Raw genomic sequence first — 12,346 nt, 5'->3', positions numbered from 1 at the left:
ACTCATATAATAGTGTCATATAAAAAAAAGTGTCATACACATTATGAAGAAAACCTGGAGACTTACATTCAGTAATTTGGGTTTATGATCAAAACAAGTACATTATAATGGTGTGTGAAAAAGAAAGTGGACAAGTTGCCGCGGACAAGACCAAGTCTTTGCCGCGGACACATTTTGTCTGCATGTGTATGGCCATATTGATATTGATGACCCCTGTTTACAGTTGATAAAAATATACAGTTCACATACATTCAACTCTTTTGTGATTAGATCATTTTGCCTGTGTATAGTTCCTCCTCAGATTAGAGACCTTTCCGACAGTCCCATCCCTGGGAAGAGGCACTTGGTGACCTGTGCGGCGGAGGGGGTCCCATCCCCGACCGTCCACTGGTACAGCTGTGACAGCATGCTCAAGTGAGTCTATCCATCATTATGGTTATCTGTCAAACACTGACCACTAGGGGGCTGACCGTCCACTGGTACAGCTGTGACAGCATGCTAAAGTGAGTCCATCCATCATCACCATGGTGATCTGTCAAACAATGGACACTGGGGGGTGGTGGGAAAAGACATAGAAAGGTAGACGCCTCCTTCGCCACTGCAATTCATTGGAGCGACCTGTCTCGCACTGAGGGCGGAAGTGAGCCCCTATAGAGTTATATGGACATGAGCGTCATGGCGGCCTCCAGTCCAGTCACGTCCCTTCCTTTCATTACATTCCTTGGCACCAACGCGGAAGCTTGCCCTCTCTTGAGAGCATCCGCCCCCAGAGCCGGAAGAGACGTCTACCTTCCTATGTCTATGGGAAAAACTACTACATTACTTTACCCAAGTAAAAGTATCAAAACTGCAATATAGAAGTACTCCCGTAGTCCGTAGTACAAGTAAGACGCGCAAACGCAGCTCGTAAATTGCAATAACAACAATTAGAATAAATTACGTACTTTTTTAAGGGTTTTTTTAAGTTCTCTTTTTTTTGGTTTTTTTTAAGATTTCTTTTTAAGTTAAGTTTTTGTTAAGTTAAGTTTTTTTTAAAGTTTTGTCTTTTTAAGTTTTTTTTTAAGTTAAGTTTTTTTTAAAGTTTTTACTTTTTAAGTAATTTTTGTATTTTTTAAGTTTTTTAAGTTTTTTTGTGTGTGTGTGTGTGTGTGTGTGTGTGTGTGTGTGTGTGTGTGTGTGTGTGTGTGCGCGCGTTGTGTGATACAGCTGCGCCCTCTGGTGGTGGGCGGGTGGTGTTACAGCGTGACACACACACAGACACACAGACAGACAGACAGACATGATCTGCTGGGTCTCATAGTAAATGCTCACTGCGTTCGCAAAAAGACCGGTAATCACAATGTACTTGAGTAATAAATTGCGTTGCGATGCATTGTGAGCTTGTAGATCTGCTATTTTCAAAATATATTTTCATACATTTGAAAACTTGAAATGGGACATATTGCATAACGAGTAGTTTCTACTTTTGATGCCAATACTTTTGTTACTTTTACTCAAGCACATTTTTAATTCTGGACTTTTACTTGTAGTTCTAGTTCTACATTGATTGCAGTATTGGTACTTTTACTTAAGTAAAGAATGCGAGTACTTTATCCCACCACTGTTAACCACTAGAAAAAGCTTGTTTAGGAGACCGGAGAATCATTGACTTTAATACCTTTGTGTTTTATTTTTGACCTGAACTATAGATGTAGCAACAACACGTCTGCAGTCTGGCGGCCCTTGGTGGCTGACCTAGAGACCGTGAGCATCCAGACCAACGTCAGCTACAACGAGAGCCGAAAGGTGGGCCAGGTGCGCAGTCAGGTGACCTTCCACAAACCCCAGCAGGTCATGGTGCGCTGTGAGGCCACGAACCAGGGAGGGATGGACCGGCGCGACATCAAGCTAGTGTCCAACAGTAGGTGTTTTATCATCAAGCTATAGTGTCCAACAGTAGCTGTTTTTTTTTCTTGAGAGGTCTTGCAAGAAGTTGCATTTAAGTTGATTAATTGTCACGCAAATCATTGCAATTAACGATTTAACCCATTGAGACTTGAGACCATATCTTATATACAATTGAAAAGGTGTCCCCAAAAGGTGTCCCCAGGACAGGAACAAAAGGCACCAGCTACTACGTCACTGACACGCTGCAACACGCTGCAACACACACTGCAACAACACACTAACACGTCACACACTTACCCTCCGCGTCGTTGGTTCCCTATCTCCTCATGTCGCGCCGCACGGCCACACTCGACACCAGCCGCGTAAAAACTGTCATCGCACTGCCACTACAGCCGGCTCCCGTCCACACTCGCAAACAACATCAATATCAATAATAAACACAAACACGCCACAAGCACCGACACCCCCGCCTAATTTGTTGCCACGTCTATGAAAACAAGCACAAAAAAAATGCCATTCAACACGCTACTTACACACACTACCACTCGCTTACAATACGCGGACCTGGCAACACTACATTCCCTCTCCCATTGGCTCACAGCCCACCACGTGACCCACACAGGGAGGGAGACGATTGCGTGATGCTTCTATGTACAGGATTCTATAGGTCACCACTTTTGGTGTGACACACACACGGCTTCTGTTTACTAGAAGAAGAAGAACTACACAGCGCACACTCTGATTCTAACTTGGACACTTACCATAATGCTAACACGACCGCGTCGACACCTGGCGTGGTACAAGCGGGACAAACCCAGGCGCATATATGGATACCCAACAACAACACTACACGCACACGCGCGCGCTGCAACAACAAACAGCTACGTACAGTGTGTGTGTGCGTGCGTGCGCGGGGGGGGGGGAATTTGGATCGCCTCGCGATGCAGCTGACATGGCACACACACACACACACACACACGCCACAAAACGCTAATAATAATAATAATAATACACAATTACAACACTACACTAATCATAACAGCACAGAACAGTACAGTACACATGAGTACAGTACAGAAAGAAAGCTCACATCAGAATATTAATCCATGTAATAATAACAATAATAATAACACATAATAACACAACACTAATAACTATAATATCAACAGTACAGAGAACAGTACAGTACATCAGAATATTAATCCATGTAATAATAATAATAACAATAAATAAGCACACAACACTAACAACAGTACAGAGAACAGTACAGTACACATGAGTACAGTACAGTACAGTATACTGTTCCTGCGCCTTGCCATGCTCTTTCAATCATAATAATAATAATAAATAACAACACTACACTAATAACAACAATAATATCAACAACACAGCGAACACTACAGTACACATGAGTACAGTACAGTACAGAAAGAAAGCTCACATCAGAATATTAATCCATGTAATAATAATAATAATAATAATAATAAATAATAACACAACACTACGAACTATAATATCAACAGCACAGAGAACAGTACAGTACAGTACATCTGAATATTAATCCATGTAATAATAATAATAATAAAAAAACACTAATACAACAGTACAGAGAACAGTACAGTACAGTACACATGACTACAGTACAGTACAAAGACTTACAGTACAGTACAGTACAGTATACTGTTCCTGCGCCTTGCCATGCTCGCTTTCATACGCACATACACAAAACCAAACAGGGCCACTCAGCCAGCTTGGCAACTTTGCGCTTTCCAAGCAAATGCATAAATGAAAACATCATGGGTTGCCATTGCCTTCTTCCCATTTGCGACGCACCGCGTTAGGATGAGCGGGCCGAAGGCCCGCGAAATTCTAGTAGTCTACAAATGTCTTCTAAATCCTGACAATTGTCTGGAAAACGTATGTTTCTATATAAGTGGTGCTCAATGTTTTTCATGTCAAGGTATTTGGCCGACGACCCCCAACTCAAAATGTTTTGCTTCAGGGACCCCCCAGAAACAAAGACTTGAGTTAAAAATGAAAGAATATATACAGTATGAAAGATTTTTGGAAAATAGCAGATCTAAAAGCTTGTAGCACGGCACTCATTTTTGTTAGTTTTCGTCATTGAAAAAGGGTAGTCGACAAACTTTTTTTTTGTCATAGTTTCAACATTGCATTTGACCAAAATACACTATCACGATTCACAGCCTACAGTTTGATGATGTGACTGCATGCGTACAAGAGTCATAACTACATTTCAAAAGTCTTTGTTATTAAATGCTGTCTTCTTTCTTCTGTTAAAGCACTTTTCTCCCAGGTGGCCATATTGGCTGCCATTCTGGCTTTGGTAGTCATCATCATCATCTCCATCATCATCCTCATCGCCGTTTGGAGGAAGGTTAGACTTGTTCACTATCGCCATTATAATAGCAAAACATATTGATTACCATAATTCACCAAAAATGCTGAGCCAAAAGAGTTATTAAGACTATATTAATATTAAGAGTCAGCAATGAGGAAGATTTACATTTGTGTACGAGTGTAATATGTGATCTGAGGTGGTGGAAAGTAACTAAGTAAATTTACTCAAATACTGTACTTAAGTACAATTTAGAGGTATTTGTATTGAGTATTTCCAATTTCCAATACTTTTACTTCTACTGTACTACATCTCAGATCCAAATATTGTCCTTTTACTCCACTACATTTATTTGAAAACTTTTGTTACTACTATTCACTAGTATACTTTTTACATTTTAATTATTATTACAAACCATGCATTAGCCACTTCAGCCCTATATACATTTCGGACATTTGAAAATAGCCGATCTACACAAGCTCACAATGCATGAACCTTAAGTACATTTTGATACCAATACTTTTGTACTTTTTACTCAAGTGCATTTTGAATTCTGCACTTTTACTTAATAACATAGTATTTCTACTACATTGCAGTATTGTTACTTAAATAAAAATAAATGGAGTACTTTTTCCACCACCACTCACGTTTGTGTACGAGTGTGTTTTTTAACAAATCTTTTGACCAAATCTGTTGGTTTGTTCCCAGAAGCCTCGGTATGAGATCAGATGGAAGGTGATTGAGTCTGTGAGTGTGGATGGCCATGAATACATCTATGTGGACCCCATTCATCTCCCCTATGACCTGGCCTGGGAAATGCCCAGAGACAACCTGGTGCTGGGTAGGGCAGTGCTTCTCAATGTAACCCCATTCATCTCCCCTATGACCTCAATGTAATGCACACTCTATGTAAAGCGCTTTGGATAAAAGCACTATACAAATGCACCATTTACTTAATGACATTAATGCTGATTTAATCTATTCACATTATAGTGCTACCTGAAATCAACTCACAGATCATGTGTTTTGTAATTTAACTGCATTAACCCTGGCATCCAAAAAATAGCTAAAGTAAGTCGATGTACAAGCTCATAACGAGTTGCTATGCGACGCATTCTGAGCTTGTAAATCAGCTATTTTCACTGTGCATCAAACAGCATATATAGGTCTTAAAGTGGATCCATTTTAGCCTTACTGATGTAATGTGGTAGGTAATATAGTTAGAATTACAATGACGTTTCCTTGCCCTCAGTTTATGGCGGAATGTTTCACTCCAACTGTTTATTTTTCATTTCTTTCATTGATTCCACTGTGTTGTCTCGCAGGTCGCACTCTTGGATCGGGAGCGTTCGGCCGGGTGGTCGAAGCCACTGCCTATGGTCTCGGCCATTCCCAGTCCAGCACAAAGGTGGCTGTGAAAATGCTCAAATGTAAGATGTATACCATTTTCCACCCTAGCTGCGCTTTAGCATCCAAAGTCTATACAGCAAATATAATTCGTATGTTATACAGACTATAGAGCAGGAGCAGAATGCATCCCAACACCCCGATGTGCTTTAGTTTGCTTGCCAACCTGGGCCTGGTATGTCAGCCAACGTGTTATTTTGTTGTTCTGTGAGGCAGCATGATTCCCTCTGGGCTGGCCCACCATAGTTGAATTTATGTTTTTTCCCCCCTACTCCTGTTCTCATAGCTACCTTTCTTTGGCCTCCATTCATACTCTCTTTATTTATTCAGTGGTGGAAAAAGTACTCAAATGTTTTACTTAAGTAAGAGTATCAATGCTGCAATATAGAAATACTCGATGTACTTGAGTAAAAGTGCAAAAGTATTGGCATCAACATGTACTTAAAAGTACCAAAAGTAAAAGCACTACTTATAAAGAAGGTCCCATTTCAAGTTTTCAAATCCATACAAATCTTTTGAAAATAGCAGATCTACAAGCTCACAATGCGTCACATCATTGTGAGCTCGTACATCGGCTATTTTCGAATGGCCCAAATGTATAAATAGGACTGAAGTGATTCATGTTTTGTAATAATAATCAAAACCTACAAAGTATCTAGTAACTCAAGTTTTCAAATAATTGTAGCGGAGTGAGGGTGCACTCACACGGTTCATGCAGTTCTCTGTGCTCGTTGGGTGTTGTGTCATGGCCGCCCAGCGGCCCAATGCATTTCCAATGGAGGTCACATGGTTTGACCCAACATTGTGTTGTGTGAGGGGGAGGGGCGCAGTCGTGCGCCCCTCCCCCTCACACAACACAATGTTGGGTCAAACCATGTGACCTCCATTGGCAATACATTGGGCGGCCATGACACAACACAACATGCATCCAACGAGCATCCAACGAGCACAGAGAATTGCATGAAAGGTGTGAGCTCAGCCTAAGGCTGAGCTCACACCTTTCATGCAATTCTCGTGCTCGTTGGATGCTCGTTGGGTAGTGTCATGGCCGCCCAATGTATTTCCAATGGAGGTCACATGGTTTGACCCAACATTGTGTTGTGTGAGGGGGAGGGGCGCAGTCGTCCGCCCCTCCCCCTCACACAACACAATGTTGGGTCAAACCATGTGACCTCCATTGGAAATGCATTGGGCCGCTGGGCGGCCATGACACAACACCCAACGAGCACAGAGAATTGCATGAAAGGTGTGAGCTCAGCCATAAAGTACAATATTTGCCTCCAAGATGTATAGTGGAGTAGAAGTAAAAGTATTGGAAATTGTAAATACTCAAGTAAAGTATACGTACCTCAAAATTGTATTTATTTATTTTCTCTTGCTCCCTTCTGACATGCAGCCACGGCCAGGAGGAGTGAGACTCAGGCCCTGATGTCTGAGCTGAAGATTATGAGTCACCTGGGTCCTCACCTCAACATAGTCAACCTGCTGGGAGCCTGCACCAAACAAGGTGAGTCATCTGTAGTCCTCACCTCAAAAACCTGCTGGGAGCATGCACTAAACAAGGTGAGTCATCAGTAGTCCTCACCAGAGTGTAGAGTAGGAGAGTAGCGACACGCTTTGATCTCGCCGCAAAGCGGGTGCCTATAGTTCCAAACATTGCTCCTATGGCTGGAACTATCCCATTGAGATAGAATGAGCACTTCCGCATTCCATTGTTACAATGGGAGTCAACGCTAGTATCGTCACTCTATATTACTCTGGTCCTCACCTCAACAACCTGCTGGGAGCCTGCACCAAACACGGTGAGTCACCTGTAGTCCTCACCTCAACAACCTGCTGGGAGCCTGCACCAAACAAGGTGAGTCACCTGTAGTCCTCACCTCAACAACCTGCTGGGAGCCTGCACCAAACAAGGTGAGTCACCTGTAGTCCTCACCTCAACAACCTGCTGGGAGCCTGCACCAAACACGGTGAGTCACCTGTAGTCCTTACCTCAACAAACTGCTGGGAGCCTGCACCAAACACGGTGAGTCACCTTACCTCAACATTGTCAACCTGCTGCATGGGAGCATGCAACAAACAAGGTGACATCCCCCACTAACTTCCAGTGGTGGAAAAATTACTCAAATGTTTTACTCAAGTAAAAGCATCAATACTGCAATGTAGAAATACAAAAGAAATAGAAATTCTAAATTCCTTGCACTTCAGTATAAGGGACAAAAGTATTGGTCTCAAAATGTACTATGTGCCACGTCTCTGTGTGTGTCTCCATGTAACTCGAGGACCGTTCGCCAAGCCGACTTCAAATTTGACACACGCGTTCCATAGCCCCACGGGGAGTGCAGCTGCCCTGTGTCGAGTCGGTCGAACCCACGGTTGTCCAGAACCGCCACAAAAGGCCTCTGCCCAGGCTCCATATGGAGCTGGCCTGTTCTGACATCGCATAGACTCCATATTTGGGCATGCCTGACAAAGAACTCCATATATGGGCATAAAAGGTCCATGCCAGTGCCCGACGGGCACCGCTCAAGTACAGTAAATGCCAGGTTTCTACCTGCTATTCCTGTTACTTTAATTAGCACGATACAAATTCCAGGGTCACGCGTGGCCTATACCCTATAGAGCGTCGCAGTCCCGCCCCCTACCATGGACCAGGAAATGATTCTCCGTTCATTTTCCTCATAGACATTTCAGAAAGTATTTATTTAAAGACGTTTACACCGCGGACAAAGCCAACTCGAGTCGTGACAAATCATGACAACAAACACAATTTTTGGGGCCGAACAAATAATTAGAAAGAAGAAAAAAACGGCAGGTTACAACACTTTTTTTGTTGTTTTTCTTCTTTGTAATTATTTGTTTGGTCCAAAATATTGTTTGTGTTGTCATGAGTTGTCACGACTCGAGTTGGCTTTGTCCGCGGCGTAACCGTCTTTAAATAAATACTTTTTGAAATGTCTATGGGAAAAATGCATTGGGATTCATTTCCTGGTCCATGGTAGGGGGTGGGACTGCGACGCTCTATAGAGCGTTGCTTATAATTGAGTTAATGCCAGTACCTCCTGTTGTACCAACCACAACCAGGTCCTCTGTACCTGGTGACTGAGTACTGCTGCTATGGGGACCTGGTGGATTACCTGTTAATGACAGTCAGTACCTCCTGTTGTACCAACCAGGTCCTCTGTACCTGGTGACTGAGTACTGCCGCTATGGGGACCTGGTGGACTACCTGCACAGGAACAAGCAGAGCTTCCTGCAGTACCACGTTGCTGAGAAGAACCAGGGAGGAGACTCCAGCTGCCACGATATCTCTGTGGGCAGCAGCAGTACCCCACTGAGCCACAGGAAAGGGTGAGCAGCAGCGAGCACACCTTTATAACTGCACAAACACATAGGCCTGTTTTCCACTGGTTCCGTTTTTTTCTAATGATCACATCTGCATCTTCCAACCTGAATAGTGACACGCCCAGGTTGGTTCCCACTTCAGGGCAAGAAGAAGTATTTTGTGGTTCCATGGGATCTGAACCAATTCATTTGGCTCAAAATTAGCTTGGAAAAAAGAACAGAACCGCTTCAACCCCGGTAGAAAAGGGGCCCTACTGGGCCATGGCTCAATGGTCCAGGCACCTTGGCTGGTAATCCAGTCTGGCAGTGTGCCGCGGGTTCGACTCCCGATCCCGACGGCCTTTACTGCATGCCTTCCCCCCATCTCTCTCCCCATTTCCTGTCAGCCTACTGTCTGTCCCTCCATAAAAAATATAAAATAAAGGAGAAAGCCACAAAACAAAAACATTTAAAAAAAGAAAAAAAAGAAAAGGGGCCCTACTGCACACACATTGCACAAACCTCAAGAGTCATATAGACCAGTTGATTGATTGATTGATTGATTGATTGATTGATTGATTGATTGATTGATACGATTGACAAAAAGACAGAGGCTTGTTTACATTGTGCTCCACTAAACCACTTTTCCATGGGTGCAGACCAATTTCTATCAATCTATGTAAAGCGCTTTGGATAAAAGCACTATATAAATGCACCATTTACCATTTAACAACAACAAAACACTACACAACAATATAGAACATGTAAATATATAGAGATTAAATTCATGGTAAAACAGAGTCCAGACGTTGAGGGTCTCTAAATAGACCTTACAGGTCTGTAATTCTATACGAATGGAACCAAATGGACCCTTAATCCTTACTAGTATTCTCCAGTAGGGGGAGCTCTAATCCAAGTCGTGCCTCATCCAATATTCAAAAAGTGAAGTCCATGTGTTAGTTTTATAACAATGCCTTTTAATTGTATTATTAAAGTTAATCAATAATAATTATCTTTAAAAATGTTGTATCTATGAAAAACGTATTTCTGTTTATTTACTATAGGCCTATGTATTTAATTTGCTTCAAAATGTAATGTTCTAAAATATAGAAACATGTGAAATATAAGTTTGACCAATTCATCAACATCACTCCAAATATCGGTGATCGATGCATGGGTATCGGTAATTTGTGCTCCAAAATTGGGAGTGCATCGGACCCAAAAATCTGAAAGTATACAGGGAAAGCATGAAGTGACGTTCTTATGTAGGACGTAGCAAAAACTGTTTTATTTCTCCTTCCAGCTGCGTGTCGTTTCATTTGGCTCCGAGTGGGACGGAGGCTACATAAACCAGTGTTGTTTTTGACAGCAAATTTACTAGATTTTAGTTTTAGTCATAGTCTCTTAGTCTAGTTTTAGTCGACTAAATATCATAAGATTTTAGTCGACTAAATCTACAGGTGATTTAGTCGACTAAAATGTATTTTGTCGGGCCTTGATGCCTGTCATAATGACTGATTTTGATATGCTAAAAATAGCCGATCTTACACTAGATCTCTTGTCCACTAGTCCCTTCCTGACATTATAATCTACTTTTTATTTGTTGCCGAAATTGTCAGTATATTTAGGTCTCCATTTTCGTCACCGCTAAACCCCTTATCCCTAAACTTTTTTTTTTATTTTTTTTTTACTATTTTGCAAAACATTTTTGAATAGTTAAAATGGCCAGTCTACGTCTATTAGACGTAGACTAATAGACGTAGACTGGTAAATGGTAAATGGTAAATGGTGCATTTATATAGCGCCTTTATCCAAGGCGCTTTACATAGATTGTGCATTACATTCACCCATTCACACATACATTCATACACTGATGGCGGCGGAAACCATGCAAGGTACCAACCAGCACATCAGGAGCAATTAGGGGTTCAGTGTCTTGCTCAAGGACACTTCGACACTAACTCTGGGGGAGCCCGGGTTCGAACTGGCGACCTTGAGGTTACCATCCGGAAACTCTACCCCTGAGCCACCGCCGCCCCATTTTAACTGTCAATGTAGATTGGCTAGTTGAACTATTCAAAAATGTTTTTCAAAATAGTAAAAAAGGCAAAGTTTAGGGATAAGGGGTTTAGCGGTGACGGAAATGTAGTCATAATAGCTTAGTTTTCATGTAGTTTCCATTTAGTTTTCGGCAGTGAAAAAAGTAGTCGACGAACATTTTTTGTCTTAGTTTTAGTCGACGAAAACAACACTCACATAGACATGAGTATAACAGTATTTTTCTCCCTCCAGCTACGTGTCTTTTGGCTCAGAGTGTGACGGAGGCTACATAGACATGAGTAAGGACGAGCCCTCCATCTATGTACCCATGCAGGAGCAGATCGACACCATCAAATACGCAGACATCCAACCGTCTCCGTACGAGTCTCCCTACCAACAGGAGGCGCTCTACCAGGAACAAGGTTAGAGCTCACTCCATTTATCCGTGCGTGTGTAAATGCATGCCAGTACTGTATTTGGGTGCGTTCGGAAATAGAGCACTGACTGAGCGCACTGTGCAATGCAAACTAATAGGCGAGTGCGCTCCGGTGCGGAATTTCCGAATGCGCCCCTTAAGTACAACTTTGACGTATTCTTTACTTGAGTATTTCCAATTTCCAATACTTTTACTTATACTCCACTACATTTATTTGAAAACTTTAGTTAGGCTACTAGTTCCTTTGTAGATTTTGATTATTATTACAAAATGTATACATAAACCACTTCAGTCCTATATGCATTTCGGCCATTATTATACTCAATGAAAAAAAGAAAAAAAACTTTGGGTACTTTTCCCAATTCCCACCACTACTGGTTACTATGTGGTGTGGTCAGGTATGTGTATGTCTGCATGCATGGTGACCTGCACGTTTAAATGTCTATATGCGTGTATGACTGTGAATGTTTATGCATGGAAGGTTGGACGCCACGATAGGGATCAAGTTGACCGCAGGGTGAACAGAGGACACACAGAAGTATAATTGTCTCTGTCTGTCTGTCTGTCTGTCTGTCTGTCTGTCTGTAGGTTCCGTGGTGGAATCGTCGATGGTCATCAGTGACTCTAACACACTCAGCTACAATGACCTGCTGGGCTTCAGCTACCAAGTTGCAAAGGGAATGGAGTTCCTTGCCTCCAAGAACGTAGGATATCATATTATCACGTCTGTTATTCTGTAAACACTGGCTTGGTGATGTAGCCTATTTACCTGATTTTATATATTGTCCTTGTTGGGCATGAACCTTGAAACCTTCTTATTTAATGGATGTTAAACGGTATGTTATGTTTTTCATAAACAAATGCCCTATTTCATACGTACTAAAATGTGCTTT

The 12,346-nt window shown here is 42.1% G+C and overlaps 1 protein-coding gene and 1 long non-coding RNA gene across 3 annotated transcripts in view; both read left to right on the top strand.

Moving 5' to 3' along the window:
• The window catches only part of LOC306940464, a 687,363-nt gene that overhangs the window by 660,976 nt on the left and 14,041 nt on the right, over positions 1 to 12,346 (top strand). The window lies entirely within an intron of this gene.
• pdgfrb (platelet-derived growth factor receptor, beta polypeptide) overlaps positions 1 to 12,346 on the top strand; it is a 51,781-nt gene that overhangs the window by 25,394 nt on the left and 14,041 nt on the right. The window contains exons 9-17 of one of the 2 annotated variants that reach the window (XM_079525250.1): positions 291 to 414; positions 1,689 to 1,900; positions 4,191 to 4,285; positions 4,958 to 5,087; positions 5,572 to 5,676; positions 7,050 to 7,160; positions 8,830 to 9,004; positions 11,270 to 11,439; positions 12,042 to 12,157. In XM_079525250.1, coding sequence (XP_079381376.1) covers positions 291 to 414; positions 1,689 to 1,900; positions 4,191 to 4,285; positions 4,958 to 5,087; positions 5,572 to 5,676; positions 7,050 to 7,160; positions 8,830 to 9,004; positions 11,270 to 11,439; positions 12,042 to 12,157 — 1,238 coding nt within the window. Of the gene's footprint in view, positions 1 to 290; positions 415 to 1,688; positions 1,901 to 4,190; positions 4,286 to 4,954; positions 5,088 to 5,571; positions 5,677 to 7,049; positions 7,161 to 8,829; positions 9,005 to 11,269; positions 11,440 to 12,041; positions 12,158 to 12,346 lie in introns of both variants that reach the window. The other variant, XM_079525249.1, reaches the window with a different exon arrangement.

Source organism: Electrona antarctica, assembly GCF_951216825.1.
Source record: "Electrona antarctica genome assembly, chromosome: 1".
NCBI lineage: Eukaryota > Metazoa > Chordata > Actinopteri > Myctophiformes > Myctophidae > Electrona > Electrona antarctica.
This window is presented reverse-complemented; position numbering and strand designations above follow the sequence as displayed.